This window comes from Sus scrofa, chromosome 7 (genome assembly GCF_000003025.6).
Source record: "Sus scrofa isolate TJ Tabasco breed Duroc chromosome 7, Sscrofa11.1, whole genome shotgun sequence".
Classification (NCBI taxonomy): domain Eukaryota; kingdom Metazoa; phylum Chordata; class Mammalia; order Artiodactyla; family Suidae; genus Sus; species Sus scrofa.
In genome coordinates this window covers 96836712-96855596 of record NC_010449.5, presented here as the reverse complement: position 1 = coordinate 96855596, position 18885 = coordinate 96836712, and the positions used below count along the sequence as shown (strand labels likewise).

The 18885-nt window shown below is 42.7% G+C and overlaps 1 protein-coding gene across 1 annotated transcript in view; it reads left to right on the top strand.

The window, feature by feature from the left end:
- Positions 1–18885, top strand: part of HEATR4 (HEAT repeat containing 4) — a 40568-nt gene that overhangs the window by 4235 nt on the left and 17448 nt on the right. Inside the window, exons 4-6 of the mRNA XM_021099493.1 lie at positions 1868–2071; positions 3796–3939; positions 18092–18271. Coding sequence (XP_020955152.1) covers positions 1868–2071; positions 3796–3939; positions 18092–18271 — 528 coding nt within the window. The remainder of the gene's footprint in view (positions 1–1867; positions 2072–3795; positions 3940–18091; positions 18272–18885) is intronic.

Sequence of the window (18885 nt, the reverse complement as noted above, 5' to 3'; positions counted from 1 at the left end):
CTGCAACCTCATGGTTCCTAGTTGGATTGTTTCTGCTGCACCACAGTGGGAACTCCCATCGAACCCTTGATCTAGCACTCTGCCCCTTTCCCTTGGGCTGGCTTTACCCTCCCACCTCCATTCTCAGGCCCATACCTGCCTCAGTCCCTAGGGTCAACCTGTGTTTCAAATTTCTGATTCATAAGTGCATTACTCTTCGTTCTGTAAGACACCATAAGGTAGAGGGAAAGGAGTTAACCAAGAAATGAACTCATGAAACAAAAAGTGCCCATCTTCTAAAAGACTCTGTCTCCATTTCCCATGACTCTTTTCTTTGCAATGTCACCGTGCAGATGGGCCCCTTGGTGTGCAGAAACTAGCAGTAGTAGTGACCCATTCTTTTCCCCAAACCTCTGTCTCTAGTGCTGCCAGGCCCTACAGATAACAGCCACTGGAGTAGAGGAGGTGCTAATGAAGGCAGGTAGCTTCCACCAAACTCGCCCCCCTTCTTTGTTGAGGACTACCATTGTACAGCAGTGAAGAGAGCATGCCAGAAAAGCCTTGGGTTGGGTCTTAGCAAGTCACCTTCTAGGGCTTTAGCTGCCTTATTAAAACTGCAATACCTACAGCAAGATACTTGCAAAAATTTAGCATCCTATAGCACCATTCCTCCTCCCAAATTAAAAACATTAAAAAGAAGGAGTTCCATTGTGGCTCAGCAGTAATGATTCTGACTAGTATCCATGAAGATGTGGGTTTAATCTCTGGCCTCTCTTAGTGGGTTAAGAATCTGGCATTGCCATGAGCTGTGATGTAGTTCTCAGATGTGGCTCGGATCTAGCGTTGCCATGGCTGTGGTGTAGGCTGGCAGCTGCAGCTCCAATTCCACCCCTAGCCTGGGAATTTCCATATGCGACAGGTGCAGACCTAAAAAGAACAAAAAAAAAGAAAAAAAACATTAAAAAGAAAACGATAAATTAGGTATTAATGGAATTCCCGTTGTGGTGCAGCAGAAACTAATCTGACTGGGAACCATGAGGTTACAGGTTTGATCCCTGACCTTGCTCAGTGGGTTCAGGATCCAGCGTTGCCGTGAGCTGTGGTGTAGGTCAAAGACTTGGCTCAGATTTGGCGTTGCTGTGGCTGTGGTGTAGGCCAGAGGCTATACAGCTCTAATTAAACCCCTAGCCTGGGAACCTCCATATGCAGAGGGTGCAGCCCTAAAAAGGACAAAAAAAGACAGGAAAAAAAAAGGAATTAATGTCCAATTACATTCTACTCTTTTTTTTTTTTTTTTTTAAATGGGCTACACCTGCAGCATATGGAGGTTCCCAGGCTAGGGGTCGAATCAGAGATATAGCTGCCAGCCTACACCACAGCCACAGCGACTTTGGATCCAAGCCTTGTCTGTGATCTATATCACAGCTGATGGCAATGCCGGATCCTTGACCCACTGAACAAGGCCAGGGATTGAACCCACATCCTCCTGGATCCTAATTGGGTTGGTTAACTGCTGAGCCACGATGGGAACTCCTACATTCCACTTTAAGTGGCAGTACAGCAAATACTGAATTTTATGAGCAAACCTTCTTACATATAAACATATTGATGTTCCTACAGATTTATTAAATTTATAAAAAGGTTTGAATGCATCTCAACTTTTCTTCTGCAGATTTCTCTGCCCATCATCATGGCTTTAGCATGTCTGTAGTCAGGAGCTGTCATAACTCCCTGTGGGACCTGTACTCAGTTTCTTACATAAATCACAGGAAAGTGGGCTCTTGATAGTTTTGTTTTGCCCTGGTGCTAATCAGGAAAAAGATGTGATGCTGGCTGGGAACACAGGCCTAGGGCCGAGGGCGAGTATACCTCATGCTGCCCTGCACAGCTTGCAGGCCTGTGAAGGGAGCCCTGCGCTGGACAGCTCTGCCCACACCAGCCAAGGATCTGCTGCTACAGGTGGGTGAGAAGGACATGCCCATGAAGACCAGGAGACTGAAGAAGCAGGCAGAGTCACTGAAGGAGACCGTGACTTGGGAACTGGAGGTCCTGCGGAGAATGCTGCAGGAGTGGAAGCTGGCCTGGGCTCTGAGTGAGTGAAGCAGAGAGGAAGGGGGAAGGCATGGGGGGTTCCTGGTATAAAGCCATGTATTTGTGAAGGAAGAGGTTCTCACCTTGCTCTAGTGGTTCTCAATCTTTGAAAACCCATCCGGAGTTCCCATCGTGGCTCAGTGGGTAACAAACCCGACTAGGATCCATGAGGATGCAGGTTCCATCCCTGGCCTTGCTCAGGGGGTTAAGGATCCAGTGTTGTGAGCTGTGATGTAGGTGGCAGACACAGCTCCGACCCAGCATTGCTATGGCTGTGGCGTAGGCTTCAGCTCCATCTCTAATTCGACCCCTAGCCTGGGAACTTCCATATGCCTCAGGTTTGGCCCTAAAAAGACCAAAAGAAAAAGAAAAAAAGAAAGAAAGAAAAAGAAAATAAAATCCATTCCTCTCTTGTGAAACAAAAATCCAGTTGCCTCATCAAGTTTAGAGTAGATAAGAGTCTTTCACACAGTGACAGACAGCTGTGTTTATCTGTGTGCTTTTTGCATGGGTGGTTTTACACTAGTATTTTGTAGGAAATTCACTACACTGAGAACTCTTCACAGACACAGACCCTGTCTTACTGACCTCTGAAATGTTACACTCAATAAATGGTGCATGAAAGGAAGGGTGAATTATGCTGCTCAAGCAACGGGAAATGCAGTGATCAAAAGAAATTGCAGTTGACTGTTTCAAAAATTCATTTGTAAAGTTGGGAGAAGGCTGAGTGCCTGGGGCAGAGGAAGGGCCCAGCAAGAGCTGTTGAAAGTTACACTATTTGAGGAAGGTGCTGGCTTTCAGAACCTGAAAAACTAGTCTACTTAATGCAGGAAAAACGGTAGTGACCCATCATATCAACTGGATCTGATAAGCAAAAAAGAGTTGAAAAAGATTCTGAGTAAAATCTACCAGTAAGGAGCACCTACACGTGAAGGGAGCACAAAAATAAAAGCTTTATGCCTACAAAGAGAGCAGTTAGCAATAAAATGAAGAAAACCTTGAAAGCCATATGGAAGAGCCCTCAAAGTCAAGGAAACCTAATAATAACTACAGTCACTGACTGTAGTTATTATTATACCTTAATAAGAGTCCTTATTATACCTTGCAGACATTTTGCTAAACATTTTGTCTAGTTACCTCATTTAATACTCAGAGTAACTCAATATTGTAGGTTCTAGCATTATTCCCATTTTACAAAAGAGAACTCTCAACCCAGAGAGGTTAAGTCACTTATCCAAGGTCACACAGCTAATAACTATAATTCCAAACCATGTATGTCCAACAAGGTACCCTTAACCACTATGTTTTATTGGCCTTGTTTTCCAGATGATGACAATAATGAGTTATTTAGGAGTTCCATGGTGGCTTAGCAGTTAAGGATTTGGTACTGTCACTGCTGTGGTGCAGGTTCAGTTCCTGGCCCAGGAACTTCTGTTACGTCAAGGTTGCGGGCGGAGGTGGGGGGGCGCACACACAGAGTTGTTTTAAACAAACCCATGCTAGAATATAAGATGAGACTGGGAAGAGTTTTGAGAACTACCTAGAGGGTACATGGATCATCAGAGAAATAACTTCCCTAAGGACTTTATCTCTGGGGCCCTTTATTCTTCTGGGCTGTTTCGCTTGAGCTGTCCTAGGGGAAGGGAACTTCTTGTCACCTGCCTGCAGCCAAACATCCAACCCTAACCAGGTGGTTCTCTTCTCATTTTCCTCATTGTGGCATAGTCATCGAGTGGCACCATAAAACTATAGAGGGGCTGCTGCAGAGCTTGGCAGACATCCATGACGAAGTTCGGATCCAAGCCATCATCACTTGTGCCACCGCTGCTTTAGAACGGCCCCGGATTACCGTCAGCCAGGAGGACTCAGGTGAGAACCAGAACTGGACTGCTTAAGAATACAAGCAGTTCGCAGAGCCATAGAAATTTGGAACTGACAGGGACCTTGGAGCTTATCTGAGATCATTTTACAGAATGGAAACCCAGACCAGGGACTGGCCTGGATATACACACTTTATCAGCCATACAGATGAGTATAAAATTCCTGACTTAATGGTCTAGTGCTTTTTGTACTCATTTCATCACCCTTTGATGCTCCATAGCTCACAAGGAAGTTTTAACATTGTACGACCTTCAGCGCTTCCATTTATAATAACCAAAACGTGCATGGATATGTGTGCATGTGTGCACACACTTTTCTCCTGACTCCATTTCAGCCCTTCTTTGGCAGCACACCTCAAACTCAACATGTTCCAGGCTGAACTCACCACCGTCCACACATTCTGATCTCAATCAGTATTTGAAGCCAGGACTCAATTTCAAAGCCAGGACCCCAGGGTTCATCCTGGACAAATCCTGCCTCTCCCCACAACCAATCAACCAATAAATTCTATGGATTCTGCTTTCTTTCTTTTTTTTTTCAAAGGACTATATTTCCAAGGCTACTTTATTTTGTTGTTGTTGTTGTTGTTGTTTTGTTTGTTTTGTTTTTTGGTTTTTGGGTTTGTTTTTTTTTAAATTTTCCCACTATACAGCAAGGGGGTCAGGTTATCCTTACATGTATACATTGCAGTTACAGTTTTTTCCCCCACCCTTTCTTCTGTTGCAACATGAGTATCTAGACATAGTTCTCAATGCTATTCAGCAGGATCTCCTTGTAAATCTATTCTAGGTTGTGTCTGATAAGCCCAAGCTCCCGATCCCTCCCACTCCCTCCCCCTCCCATCAGGCAACCACAAGTCTCTTCTCCAAGTCCATGATTTTCTTTTCTGAGGAGATGTTCATTTGTGCTGGATATTAGATTCCAGTTATAAGTGGTATCATATGGTATTTGTCTTTGTCTTTCTGGCTCATTTCACTCAGGATGAGGTTCTCTAGTTCCATCCATGTTGCTGCAAATGGCATTATGTCATTCTTTTTTATGGCTGAGTAGTATTCCATTGGGTATATATACCACTTCTTCCGAATCCAATCCTCTGTCGATGGACATTTAGGTTGTTTCCATGTCCTGGCTATTGTGAATAGTGCTGCAATGAACATGCGGGTGCACGTGTCTCTTTTAAGTAGAGTTTTGTCCGGATAGATGCCCAAGAGTGGGATTGCGGGGTCATATGGAAGTTCTATGTACAGATTTCTAAGGTATCTCCAAACTGTTCTCCATAGTGGCTGTACCAGTTTACATTCCCACCAGCAGTGCAGGAGGGTTCCCTTTTCTCCACAGCCCCTCCAGCACTTGTTATTTGTGGATTTATGAATGATGGCCATTCTGACTGGTGTGAGGTGGTATCTCATGGTAGTTTTGATTTGCATTTCTCTTATAGTCAGCGATGTTGAGCATTTTTTCATGTGTTTGTTGGCCATCTGTATATCTTCCTTGGAGAAATGTCTATTCAGGTCTTTTGCCCATTTTTCCATTGATTGATTGGCTTTTTTGCTGTTGGGTTGTATAAGTTGTTTGTATATTCTAGAGATTAAGCCCTTGTCAGTTGCATCATTTGGAACTGTTTTCTCCCATTCTGTAAGTTGTCTTTTTGTTTTCTTTTGGGTTTCCTTTGCTGTGCAAAAGCTTTTCAGTTTGATGAGGTCCCATGGGTTTATTTTTGCTCTAATTTCTATTGCTTTGGGAGACTGACCTGAGAAAATATTCATGATGTTGATGTCAGAGAGTGTTTTGCCTATGTTTTCTTCTAGGAGTTTGATGGTGTCCTGTCGTATAGTTAAGTCTTTCAGCCATTTTGAGTTTATTTTTGTGCATGGTGTGAGGGTGTGTTCTAGTTTCATTGCTTTGCATGTTGCTGTCCAGGTTTCCCAGCAATGCTTGCTGAATAGACTGTTTCCCATTTGATGTTCCTGCCTCCCTTGTCAAAGATTAATTGACCATAGGTGTCAGGGTTTATTTCCGGATTCTCTATTCTGTTCCATTGGTCTGTCTGTCTGTTTTGATACCAGTACCACACTGTTTTGATGACTGTGGCTTTGTAGTATTTCTTGAAGTCTGGGAGAGTTATGCCTCCTGCTTGGTTTTTGTTTCTCAGGATTGCTTTGGCGATTCTGGGTCTTTTGTGGTTCCATATAAATGTTTGGATTGTTTGTTCTAGTTCTGTGAAAAATGTCATGGGTAATTTGATAGGGATTGCATTGAATCTGTAGATTGCTTTGGGTAGTATGGCCATTTTCACAATATTGATTTTTCCAATCCAGGAACATGGAATATCTTTCCATTTCTTTACATCTTCTTTGATTTCTTTGATTAAAGTTTTATAGTTCTCGGCATATAGGTCCTTTACCTCCTTGGTCAGGTGTATTCTGAGGTATTTGATTTTGTGAGGTGCAATTTTAAAAGGTATCATTTTTTTGTATTCCTTTTCTAATGTTTCATTGCTGGTATACAGAAATGCAACTGACTTCTGAATGTTAATCTATATCCTGCTACTTTGCTGAATTTATTAATCAGTTCAGGTAGTTTTGGGGTTGAGTCCTTAGGGTTTTCTATGTATAGTATCATGTCATCTGCATACAGTGACAGTTTTATCTCTTCTCTTCCTATATGGATGCCTTTTATTTCTTTTGTTTGTCTAATTGCTGTGGCCAGGACTTCCAAAACTATGTTGAAGAGCAGTGGTGAGAGTGGGCATCCCTGTCTTGTTCCAGATTTGAGTAAGAAGGCTTTCAGTTTTTCCCCATTAAGTATTATATATGCTGTGGCTTTGATTATATTCAGGAATGTTCCCTCTATACCCACTTTGGCGAGGTCTTGATCATGAATGGATGTTGAACTTTGTCAAATGCTTTTTCTGCGTCTATTGAGATGATCATATGATTTTTGACCTTTTTTTTGTTAATGTGTTGTATGATGCTGATTGATTTGCGTATGTTGAACCATCCTTGTGAACCTGGGATGAACCCAACCTGGTCATGGTGTATAATTTTTTTGGTATGTTGTTGGATTCGGTTGGCTAAGATTTTGTTGAGAATTTTTGCATCTATATTCATCAATGATATTGGCCGATAGTTTTCTTTTTTGGTGGTATCTCTGCCTGGTTTTGGAATGAGGGTGATGGTGGCATAGAATGTCTTTGGGAGTATTCCTTCTTCTTCAACCTTTTGAAAGAGTTTAAGGAGGATGGGCACCAATTCCTCTTTATATGTTTGATAGAATTCACCTGTGAAGCCATCTGGTCCTGGACTTTTATTTGTAGGGAGTGATTTTATGACCTCTTCAATTTCATTTCTAGTGATCGGTCTGTTCAGTTGGTCTGTTTCTACTTGATTCAGTTTTGGCAGGCTGTAAGTTTCTAGAAAATTGTCCATTTCTTCCAGATTGTCAAACTTGTTGCCGTATAGTTGTTCATAGTATTCTCTTATGGTTTTTTGCATTTCTGCTGTATCCGTTGTGATTTCTCCTTTTTCATTTATAATTTTGGTTATTTGGGTTCTTTCTCTCCTCTTTTTAGTGAGTCTGGCCAGGGGTTTGTCAATTTTGTTCACCTTTTCAAAGAACCAGCTCTTGGTTTTATTAATTTTCTCTATTGCTTTTTGAGTCTCTATTTTATTGATTTCTTCTTTGATCTTTATAATTTCCTTCCTTCTGCTGACTTTAGGACTTTTTTGTTCTTTTTCTAATTCATTTAGGTGAAGGGTTAAGTTGTCAATTTGGGATCTTTCTTCTTTTTTGAGAAAGGCCTGTATTGCTATAAATTTCCCTCTGAGCACTGCTTTCGCAGCATCCCATAGATTTTGAGAGGTTGTGTCTTCATTATCATTTGTTTCAAGGTAGTTTTTAATTTCCTTTTTGATTTCCTCATTGACCCATTGGTTTTTTAGTAGCATGTTGTTTAGTCTCCATGTAGTAGGTTTTTTCTCTTTGCTTTTCCCATGGTTGATTTCTAATTTCATGGCATTGTGGTCAGAGAAGATACTTGAGGTAATTTCTATGCTCCTAAATTTATTGAGATTCGCTTTGTGTCCCAATATGTGGTCGATTCTTGAGAATGTTCCATGAGCATTTAAGAAGAATGTGTATTCTGCTTTTTTTGGATGTAGAGTCCTGAAGATATCAATTAAGTCTAACTTTTCTATTGTTTCCTTTAGGATCTCTGTTGCTTTATTGGTTTTCTGTCTAGAGGATCTGTCCATTGATGTGAGGGGGGTATTGAGGTCTCCTACTATGATTGTATTCTCATCAATATCTCCCTTTATGTCTGTTAATATTTGTTGTATGTATCTGGGTGCTCCTATATTTCGGGCATATATGTTGATGATAGTAACATCCTCTCCTTGGATGGATCCCTTAATCATTAAATAGTGTCCTTCTTTGTCTTTCTTTATGTCTTTTGTTTTAAAGTCTATTTTGTCTGATATGTGTGTTGCGACTCCTGCTTTTCTGTCTTGTCTATTGGCGTGAAATATTTTTCCCCACCCTTTCACTTTCAATCTATATGTATCTTTTGTCCTAAGGTGAGTTTCTTGTAGGCAGCATATTGAAGGTTTTTGCCTTTTTATCCACTCAGCCACTCTGTGTCTTTTGATTGGGGCATTCAGTCCATTGACATTTAAGGTGATGATTGATAGATGATTATTTATTGCCATTTGAACCTCATGTTCCAGTTGATTCTATGGTTGTCCATTCTTCCTTTCTTTTTTTTTTTTTTTTGTTGGATGATCTCCTGTTGTTATCTGCTTAAGTGTATTTTTTTTTCATTTTTTGCAAATGCAATATTTGGTTTTGGCTTGTGGTTGCCCTGTTTTTTAAATATGCTAACCCCTTCCCATAATTGTGTGTTTTAGCCTGATGGTCCTGTAAGTTCAAACACTTCATTACTATATTAAAATTAAGAAGAGAAACATACAAACAAACAAAAAGGTTTATTTACTTCCTAACATCCCTTGCCCACATTTTATGGTTTTGATGACTCTCTTTTATTTTTTTCTTTTTAATTTTATTTTGTTTGAAGCATGTTCATGATTAAATCTATATGCTGGCTTATTTGAGTGACTGCTCTCTGATTGCAGTTTCCTCAGTCCTAGTTCTTCCTCTTCTTCTTCTTCTTTTTTTTTTTCTTTTCTTTTTTCTTCCCTTTCCTTCCTTTCTTTTTGGTTTAGAGAAGTCCTTTCAATATTTCCTTTAACCTGGGTTTTGTGTTGCTGTATTCTTTAAGTTTTTGTTTGTTGGAAAAAATTTTTATTTCCCCTTCTATTTTAAATGATATTCTTGCTGGATAGAGTATTCTAGGTTGCATATTTTTTCCTTTGAGCACTTTAAATATCTCTTGCCATTCCCTCCTGGCCTGTAGTGTTTCTGTAGAGAAATCAGCTGATATTCTTATGGGGGTTCCCTTATAGGTAACATTCTGTTTTTCTCTTGCTGCCTTTAGGATCCTCTCTTTATCACTAACTTTTTCCATTTTTATTATGATGTGTCTTGGTGTGGGTCTGTTTGGGTTCAGTTTGTTTGGGGCCCTCTGTGCTTCTTGTATCTTGAACCCAGTATCCTTTAGATTTGGGAAGTTTCCATCGATAATTTCTTCAAATATATTTTCCATCCCCTTATCTTTTTCTACTCCTTCTGGAATTCCTATTATGCGTAGATTGGCCCGCTTTATATTATCCCATAGGTCTCTTATATTGCTTTCCAGTTTTTTGATTCGGTTTTCTGTCTGTTGACCGGATTGAGTGATTTCCATTATTCTATCTTCCATATCACTGATTCGTTCTTCTGCATTATTCATTCTGGTTTTTACTGCCCCTAGTTCAGTTTGCATCTCTGCAAATGAATGTTCTAGTTTTTCTTGGCTCCTCCTTATATTTTCTAGTTCCTTTCTGAGGGTATCTGCATTACTGTTCATATCTTCTCTTAATTCCTTCAGTATTTTCACTATTTCTCTTTTGAACTCCAAATCTGTCAGACTGCCGAGATCTGTTTCATTGTTGACTGTTTTAGGTGAGTTCTCCTGTTGGTTTGACTGGGGGTGGTTTCTCAGCTTCTTCATCTTGCTTGTTGTTTTCTTTCTCCTGAGAGAGTTGTACTCTCCGTTATCGGGCAGTGTTTGCCTTGTCACTGCCGTGGAATATTTCCTGAGGGCTGGCGTTGTTGGTCAATCTTTTTTGAGGCAGTGTGGCTTTTCTGGAGTGTTGATGGGGCTAACAGTGTTTCTTTGAAGCAAAGGAGGGCTTCCTGAGGGCAGACAGGACTGGGAGGTCCACACCACGATGGTAGCAGATTTCACTTGGTCATGCAGAGCTTGCTCTGGTGTTTTTAGGCTGTGGGGTTCTTGCAGGGGGTTGGCGGTGTTGGGCAGCTGTTCCTCAGGGGTGCAGCACCCCCTGGGGGCTGGAGCAGCTATCTGGGTCACTGAGAACCGAAGAGGCTCTTCCCTAGGGCAGCCCAACTCAGAAGGACAGCCTGAGAATGTAGGCAGATCTTTTCACAATCTGGCCGAGCTTGTTGCAGCTTTTCTGGGCTGCAGGGGCTCTTCCAGGGGGCTGGTGGTGCTGAGCAGCTATTCTGCAGGAGTGGGGCACCCCCTGGGGGCTTGGGCGGGTAGCAGGGCCACTGGAAACCCAAGAGGCTCCTCCCCCAGGGCAGCCCGACTCAGAAAGACCGTCTGAGATCTTTTCTCGACTCGGCCAGGCTTGTTGCAGCTTTTCTGGGCTGCAGGGGGTCCTGCCTGGAGCTGGCAGTCATATGCAGCTGGTCCACTAGGTCTCAGCACCCCCTGGGGGCTTGGGCGGGTAGCAGGGCCGTTGGAGACCCAAGAGGCTCCTCCCCGGGGCAGCCCGACTCAGAAAAACCGTCTGAGAATTAGGCCGATCTATTCACGGCCTGGCTAGGCTTGTTCTAGCTTTTCTGGGCTGCAGGCCTTTTCTCGGGGACTGGTGGTGTTTGGTGCTGCTCTGTGGAAGTGTAGCCCCTCCAAAGGGCAAGCAGACCTGTGCAGGGACAGCCCCTGCGGTGGTAGGCTTCAGGCAATTGTTGAGGCCAGCCCTCCTGGATGGCAGGCAGCCCCAGGTTCGGCGAGAGCGTAGGGGGTGGTGGGGGGAGGGAATGCACTGGGAAGCACAGCTTTCTGCTAGCTAGCGGGCCTGTAAGCTTGCTGTGGCGTGGGGGGTATTCTATGGGGACCCACCCCTTCTTCTCTCCCCTCCCCAGCAGGGGCGCAGACCAGGCTCTTCTCCCAGGTTCCCTCTGATGCGGCTTTCCACTTCCCCGCCCCTAGAGTATTGTTCCCTTCCTCTGCTTTGTTTTCTAGTCTCCCAGGCAGTCTCTGCCCCGTCAAATGGTTTCTAGACCTCCCAAGCAGTTTCCACTCCGCCCCGCCCCCCCAGCCCAGGGACTAACCTCTTGGGCCGAGGTCTCGGTGCCCAGCCCCCACCCAGGCGTCGCCCGGCCCTTTCTCGGGGACTAACCTTCGGAGGCGAGGTCTCGGTGCCCAGCCCCCACCCAGGCATCTCAATTTTTGGTGACTGTGCCTGTAGTTCAGATGGTCCGTTGGGTTCTTGATCAGCTTTTCCGTACTCCAACTTACTGCTACACTCTTCTCTGCATCTGGAGATTTCTCCGGTTTGTTTGATCTTTCCCCTGGTAGGTGACTTTCCAGGGTGCGGGAACCCTTTCTCCTCTGCAGTTCCCTTTCGGGAGTGCCCGTCCCGCTTGGATTCACCTTCTCTCACTCTCCTCTTTTCTCCCGTTCTGCCCAGTAATTTCACGAACTTCTTGCCGTTATTGGAGTTTAGGTTCCTCTGCCAGCGATTGGTTGCTGTTCTGTGCGAGTCTTTATTCTGTAGACGTGCTTTTTTTGTTGTGTTTGTGGGAGAGGGTGAGCGTGTCTCCCTACTCCTCCACCATCTTGTCCTCTCTCTCGGATTCTGCTTTCTAAACATTTCTCTTTTTTAAAAAAAAAAGTGTCATTATCAGCCAACACAGAGGAGTATAAAAAGAGTAGTTACCTTCCCCCATCCCACTTCCCAGTCCCCATCTTACCCCCTTGCCATTCCTCAGGGTAACATATGTTAGTTTGGCTTTCCATGTCTTTCCCTATGTTTTTATAAAACATACTAACATATATGTGCTTTTCTATTTATTATAAAAATGAGTGTTGAATTTTTACCAGCCATTTTCTAGTTTTTTCTCTTTTTGTGGTTATGCTGAATTCTGTTGTTAAATGCTTTGAATAAATCCCAATGGATGACACTTTCATTATTCCACTGGGTTTAATTTGTTAATATTTTAGAGTGATGTACTACATTCATAAGTAGAAACCTCTAGTTTATATTTATACTATTTTTATTAAGCTTTAGTTTTTATTAGCTTTGTAAAATGAATTAAAAGATTTGGCCATTCTTAGGAGTTCCTGTTCTGGCACAGTGGAAACAAGTCCAACTAGTATCAGTGAGGATGCAGGTTTGATCCTTGGCCTCGTTCAATGGGTTAAAGATCTGGATCTGGCATTGCCTCGAGCTTCGGCGTAGGTCCGACCTGGCTTGGATCTGGCATTGCTGAGGCATAGGCCAGCAGCTGTAGCTTGGCTTTGACCCCTAGCCTGGGAACTTCCATATGATGTAGGTGTGCTCCTAAAAAGAAAAAAAAAGAGAGAGAGAGACTTGGCCATTCTTCCCAATGGTTCGTAATCTTTTGAAAAAAAATGTCAATAGCTTTTTTTCTTTGCTAGATAAACAGTAAAAGAAAAAAAAAGGGAAAATTTCCCATCTGCAGGAGCCAGAACTGTAATCTGCTGAGAAACTGGTTTAACTATAAAATGCTATTGAAAGGACACAAAATCACCAGACTCTTACTTCTCCCTCAGGTACCCTTTCAGTACCACCTTCTGTGTGAAGCCTGGGCTGACGCTTTTTCCTTCTCAGCTGCTGGTAGCATCCTATTATTATTTTGCCCTAATATTTATCATTCTGATATATTGTCTACTTTTCTGCCATCTCTACCAGGCAAGGAACACCTTAGAAATGGGAGCTAATTTTATCTCTATGAAGTCATCAGGTTTTTATTTCTTTTTTATAATAATAATAATTATTATTTTGGTCGCCCCACGGCATTTGGAGATCCCAGGCCAGGGATCAGCTCCGAGCTACAGCTTCGAATTAAGCCACAGCTGAGGCAATGACAGATCCTTCACCCACTATTCTGGGCTGGGGATCGTACCCTCGTCCCAGGGTTTCCAAGATGCTGCTGATCCCGTTGCACCACAGTGGGAGCTCCCAAAGTTGTCAAGTTTTATTTTATTTTATTTATTTTATTTTCCCACTGTACAGCAAGGGGGTCAGGTTATCCTTACATGTATACATTACAATTACAGTTTTTCCCTCAAATATATATATATTTTTGTCTTTTGTCTTTTTGTTGTTGTTGTTGTTGCTATTTCTTGGGCCGCTCCTGCGGCATATGGAGGTTCCCAGGCTAGGGGTCGAATCAGAGCTGTAGCCACCGGCCTAAGCCAGAGCCACAGCAACGCGGGATCTGAGCCGCGTCTGCGACCTACACCACAGCTCACGGCAACGCCGGATCGTTAACCCACTGAGCAAGGGCAGGGACCGAACCCGCAACCTCATGGTTCCTAGTCGGATTCGTTAACCACTGCGCCACGACGGGAACTCCAAAGTTGTCAAGTTTTAAAAGTTCTGTTTCACTTATATCCTGTCTACTGAGTTCCAGATATGGGCATTTTATTTTATTTTATTTGTTTTGTTTTTTGTCTTTTTGCCATTTCTTGGGCCGCTCCCGTGGCATATGGAGGTTCCCAGGCCAGGGGTCCAATCAGAGCTGTAGCCACCTGCCTACTCCAGAGCCACAGCAACTCGGGATCCAAGCCGCGTCTGTGACCTACACCACAGCTCACAGCAATGCTGGATCCTTAACCCACTGAGCAAGGCCAGGGATCGAACCCGCAACCTCATGGTTCCTAGTCGGATTCCTTAACCACTGTGCCATGACGGGAACTCCCGATATGGGCATTTTAACTCCAGGTTTTCAAATATGCTGCTCCCACTGCTGGAAAACTCTACCTCTCTCTTCATCAGATTAACTTCTATACGTGCCCTTGAATTTTCAGCTAAGGTATCAGCTCCTCTAAGGAGTCTTCCTGGCCCCACCACCCAGATGTAGTTCAATGTCCTTGCTATATGCTTCCACACATACACATTTTTTATCTCTCTATGTATTTTTAATTAAAGTATAGTTAATTTATAATGTCGTGCCAATATCTGCTGTACAGCAAAGTGACCCAGTCACATTTTTTATTTTAACTTCTTATTTTCTTGGGTATTAAATGCAATGATGTCTGTTAGTGCCTGGCACATAGAAAAAACCTTCAGTAGGTGGCCACAGATATTATCTTATCACCAAATCTTCTACACACATCCAAAGAATGCCTTTGTCTTCCCCGAGAAGAATTGTACTTTTCATGTGATCCATTTCCTGGGTGTCTAGATTTTGATTTGTCTTGTTTCTCCCCAAACCTTCCCAAAGAAAATTACCTTACTCATTTTCTTGAAAAACTCAATTGATTTCTATCTATTCCTCTGAAATGCACATATTTCCATCTAGCCCATTCTTAACAGATGATGTAGTGGCCCACAGCAGTAGTAAAAAGGACAGATTAGAAAATACAAAATCTGGAGTTCCTGTCATGGCGCAGTGGTTAACGAATCCCACTAGGAACCATGAGGTTGCAGGTTCGATCCCTGCCCTTGCTCAGTGGGTTAACGATCCGGCGTTGCCATGAGCTGTGGTGTAGGTCGCAGACGCGGCTCGGATCCTGCGTTGCTGTGGCTCTGGCGTAGGCTGGCAGCCACAGCTCCGATTCGACCCCTAGCCTGGGAACCTCCATATGCCGCGGGAGCGGCCCAAGAAATGGCAAAAAGACAAAAAAAAAAAAAAAAAGAAAATACAAAATCTCAGTTACAGGTCTAGCTCTGCCATGTCTTGGAAAGTCAGTTAACCTCTCCAAGTTTCAGACGCCTTAATCTATAAAATGAAGACAGTTGTGGATAAAAGGCTAACAAAACATTCTCCTTCTACGTGAGAAATAAGCTACCTGTTGCCCTGATAACCTACTAAAGATTAAAGTGTTTCTTTAATCTTTATTATCTTTTTATTACTCAATGAATTTATTACATTTGTAGTTGTACAATGATCATCACAATCCAATTTTATACGATTTCCATCCCACAACCCCAGTGCATCCCCCTACCCCCCAAACTGTCTCCTTTGGAAACCATAAGTTTTTCAAAGTCTGTGAGTCAGCATTTGTTCTGCAAAGAAGTTCATCGTGTCCTTTTTTAAGATTCCACATGTCAGTGAAAGCATTTGATGTTGGTGTCTCATTGTCTGACTGACTTCACTTGGCATGACAATTTCTAGGTCCATCCATGTTGCTAAAAATGCTGTTATTTCATTCCTTTTAATGGCTGAGTAATATTCCATTGTGTATATGTACCACGTCTTCTTGAGCCACTCCTCTGTCGATGGACATTTGGGTTGTTTCCATGTCTTGGCTATTGAAAGTGGTGCTGCAATGAACCTTGGAGTACATGTCTTTGCAAGTCATGGTTTTCTCTAGATAGATGCCCAGGAGTGGGATTGCTGGATCAAATGTTAGTTCTATGTTTCGTTTTCTGAGGAATCTCCATACTGCTTTCCACAGTGGTTGCACCAATTGAAAATCCCACCAACAAGCTAAGAGGGTTCCTTTTTCTCCACACCCCCTCCAGCACTTATTGTTTGTAGACTTTGATGATGGCCATTCTGGCTGGTGTAAGGTGGTCCCTCATTGTGGTTTTGATTTGCATTTCTCTAATGATGAGTGAGGTTGAACATCTTTTCATGTGTTTTTTTGGCCATCTGTCTGTCTTCTTTGAGAATTGTCTGTTTGGATCTTCTGCCCATTTTTTGATGGGGTTGTTTGGTTTTTTTTTTTTGGGATTGAGCTGTAGGAGGCGTTTATAAATTTTGGAGATTAATCCCTTGTCAGTGGATTCACTTGCAAAGATTTTCTCCCATTCTGTGTGTTGTCTTTTTGTTTTGTTTAGGGTATACTTTGCTGTGCAGAAACTTTTAATTAAGTCCCATTTGTTTATTTTTGTTTTTACCGTCGTTACTCTAAGTGGTGGATCTGAGAAGATGTTCCTTTGTTTATGTCAGAGAGTGTTTGGCCTATGTTTTCCTCTAAGAGTTTTATAGTGTCTGGTCTTATATCTAGGTCTTTAATCCATTTGAGTTTATTTTTGTGTATGGTGTTAGCAGTGTTCTAATTTCATTCTTTTCCATGTGGCCGTCCAGTTTTTGCAGCACCACTTATTGAAGGACTGTCTTGTCTCCATTGTGTATTCTTGCCTCCTTCGTCATAGATTAGTTGGCTGTAGGTGTGTGGGTTTAATTCCGGGCTTTCTATCCTGTTCCACTGATCTATATGTCTGTCTTTGTGCCAGTACCATATGGTTTTGATGGTTGTTGCTTTGTAGTAGAGTCTGAAGTCAGGGAGCCTGATTCCTCCAGCTCCATTTTTCTTTTTCGGGATATCTTTGGCTATTCCGGGTCTTTTGTGCTTCCAAACAAAGTTTAAAATAGTTTCTTCAAGTTCTGTGTAAAATGTCCTTGGTAATTTGGTAGGGATTGCATTGAATCTGTAGGTTGCCTTAGGTAGTATAGTCATTTTGATCATATTAACTCTTCCAATCCAAGAGCCTGGTATGTCTTTCCATCTGTTTGTGTCATCTTTGATTTCTTTCATCAGTGTCTTATAGTTTTCAGAGTACAGGTCTTTTGTCTCTTTAGGTAGGCTTACTCCTAGGTATTTTATTCTTTTGGATGTGATGGTAAACGGGATCACTTCCCTAGGAGAAGAACTATCTTTGTAGGCAACATTGCTTATGATAAAAATGAACCCTGACTGATACCATATTTGGACTGGGAAGAACTATAAATTAAATAAATACACATGCCTGAAGGAGGCACCATCCTTGCCCCCCCCCATGAATGGTGTGACTTACCAGGGCATGCCCTTTGAGCACCCTGGAATTACATCTACAGAGTTATCATATAACATAACTCTAGTGGAACATAAGACTTGTACCCAGAGTATATTCCATACTCCTGAGCTGTCCCCAGAAGGCTCCATGAAACGCTAGACAAACCACCTCAAGAACTCTAGCCAAGAACTCGTGTTGTGGCTCAGCAGGTTGAGAACCCAAATAGTGTCTGTTAGGATATGGGTTCAATCCCTGGCCTCACTCAGTGAGTTACGGAGCTGGCGTTGCCCCAAGCTGCTGCGTAGGTCACAGGTGCAGCTTGGATTTGTTGTGGCTGTGGCTGTGGTGTAGGCTGGCAGCTCCAATTCAACCCTTAGCCTGGAAACTTCCATATGCAGAAGGTGCGGCTGTAAAAAGAAGAAAAACAAAACTCTGATAAAAAGGAACACCTGATGCTGCCCCGTTGGCAAGCTACTCTCCCATCCTATTTCCTTCCAAAGTCTAGTGCCTTGTGTGGCCTATGATGGTCTCGTGAGTCTGTTTAGTTAAAGCTAAAAGGACTCCTGAAATACACACATTTCAGGGGATCTCTGTAGTAATTCTTGCATATTTCAATGGGGGTTAGAAGACTGAAGGAGATAATAAACATGAAACACTATATAAATGGCAAAGCACTATCTAAATATATTTTCTATTATTAAAAATACAAAAATATATAGAATAAATAGGTTGATTTTCATCACTAAAACTAATGGTGAAGGTCATACCATAGCCTAACTGGCAATATTTCCCTCTGGCTTGAATACAGTTCTGTAGAGGCCAGATCATTAAAGGCCTAGGAACAGGCATAGCCAGCATAAAAGTGAGCCATAGCCCCCTGCCCATTGCAAGGGCACAGCTAAACTCTAATTATATTAAGTAGCAGTAAGCACTTGCAGCTGAGACTGAGGTTGGTCACCATGTGGCTACGGGGAAGAGCTGTGTTTCAGAAAAAAGCAAAGGAGCTAGCTAGCACCCTCTTACTGACTCTCTCTTAATCACAGACAAGGAAACTGGGAAAGACCCATCTATCCAGGACTTGCCGGAGGTTCTACAGCCTGCCCTGAAGGCTGCCCTTTGTGACAAGAATGCCAGTGTACAGATGGCAGCAGCATTATGCCAGTATGCTATACAGTCACATAATCCTCTTGCCCAAGACATCTTGCACGCTGCCCTTTTGAAGAGTGAGTAACCCCTTGTTACGTCTCACCTAGAAATATGGGGTAGTGAGAAGACATCTCACCATCAGCTTTTCCTAATCCTTTCCTCTCTACCATCATGCTCTGGGTTTACGTTATTCAAGGATTTGTTCTTCTTCGGTACTTTTACAAAATAGGTACTCTGCCACCTAGTGGTACCTGGGCTAAATGTTTTATAGGTTCATTCTATTCGAAACTATGCCCCCCTCCCACACAACTAGCTTTTCAATTGAAAAGATAATATAACAATATTAAAGAATACCTTTCTAAAAATTTAAAAATCACTACTTAAACACATCATGCTTCCATTTTGCACATTAACTTACCGGCACTGTCTACATGCATCGTCAGAGTAATACAAGCAAAAGGTGCTTTACTGCTGTGTCTGAAAAACGTACCTGTTCCTTGCCTGGTGGCAAGGGTGCAGGACAACTGGCCGACTGATTTGGCCTTCTGCAGACACGCAACAACTTAATTCATCTGTCTTAAGAAAGTCTCCACTTCAGATTTCCTAGTCTCTAACAGGAGGAAACAACTATTTCTCTCACCCAGGCCGGAGATGTCTTACTGCTCTGTTACCTAACAAAAACATTTTAGGA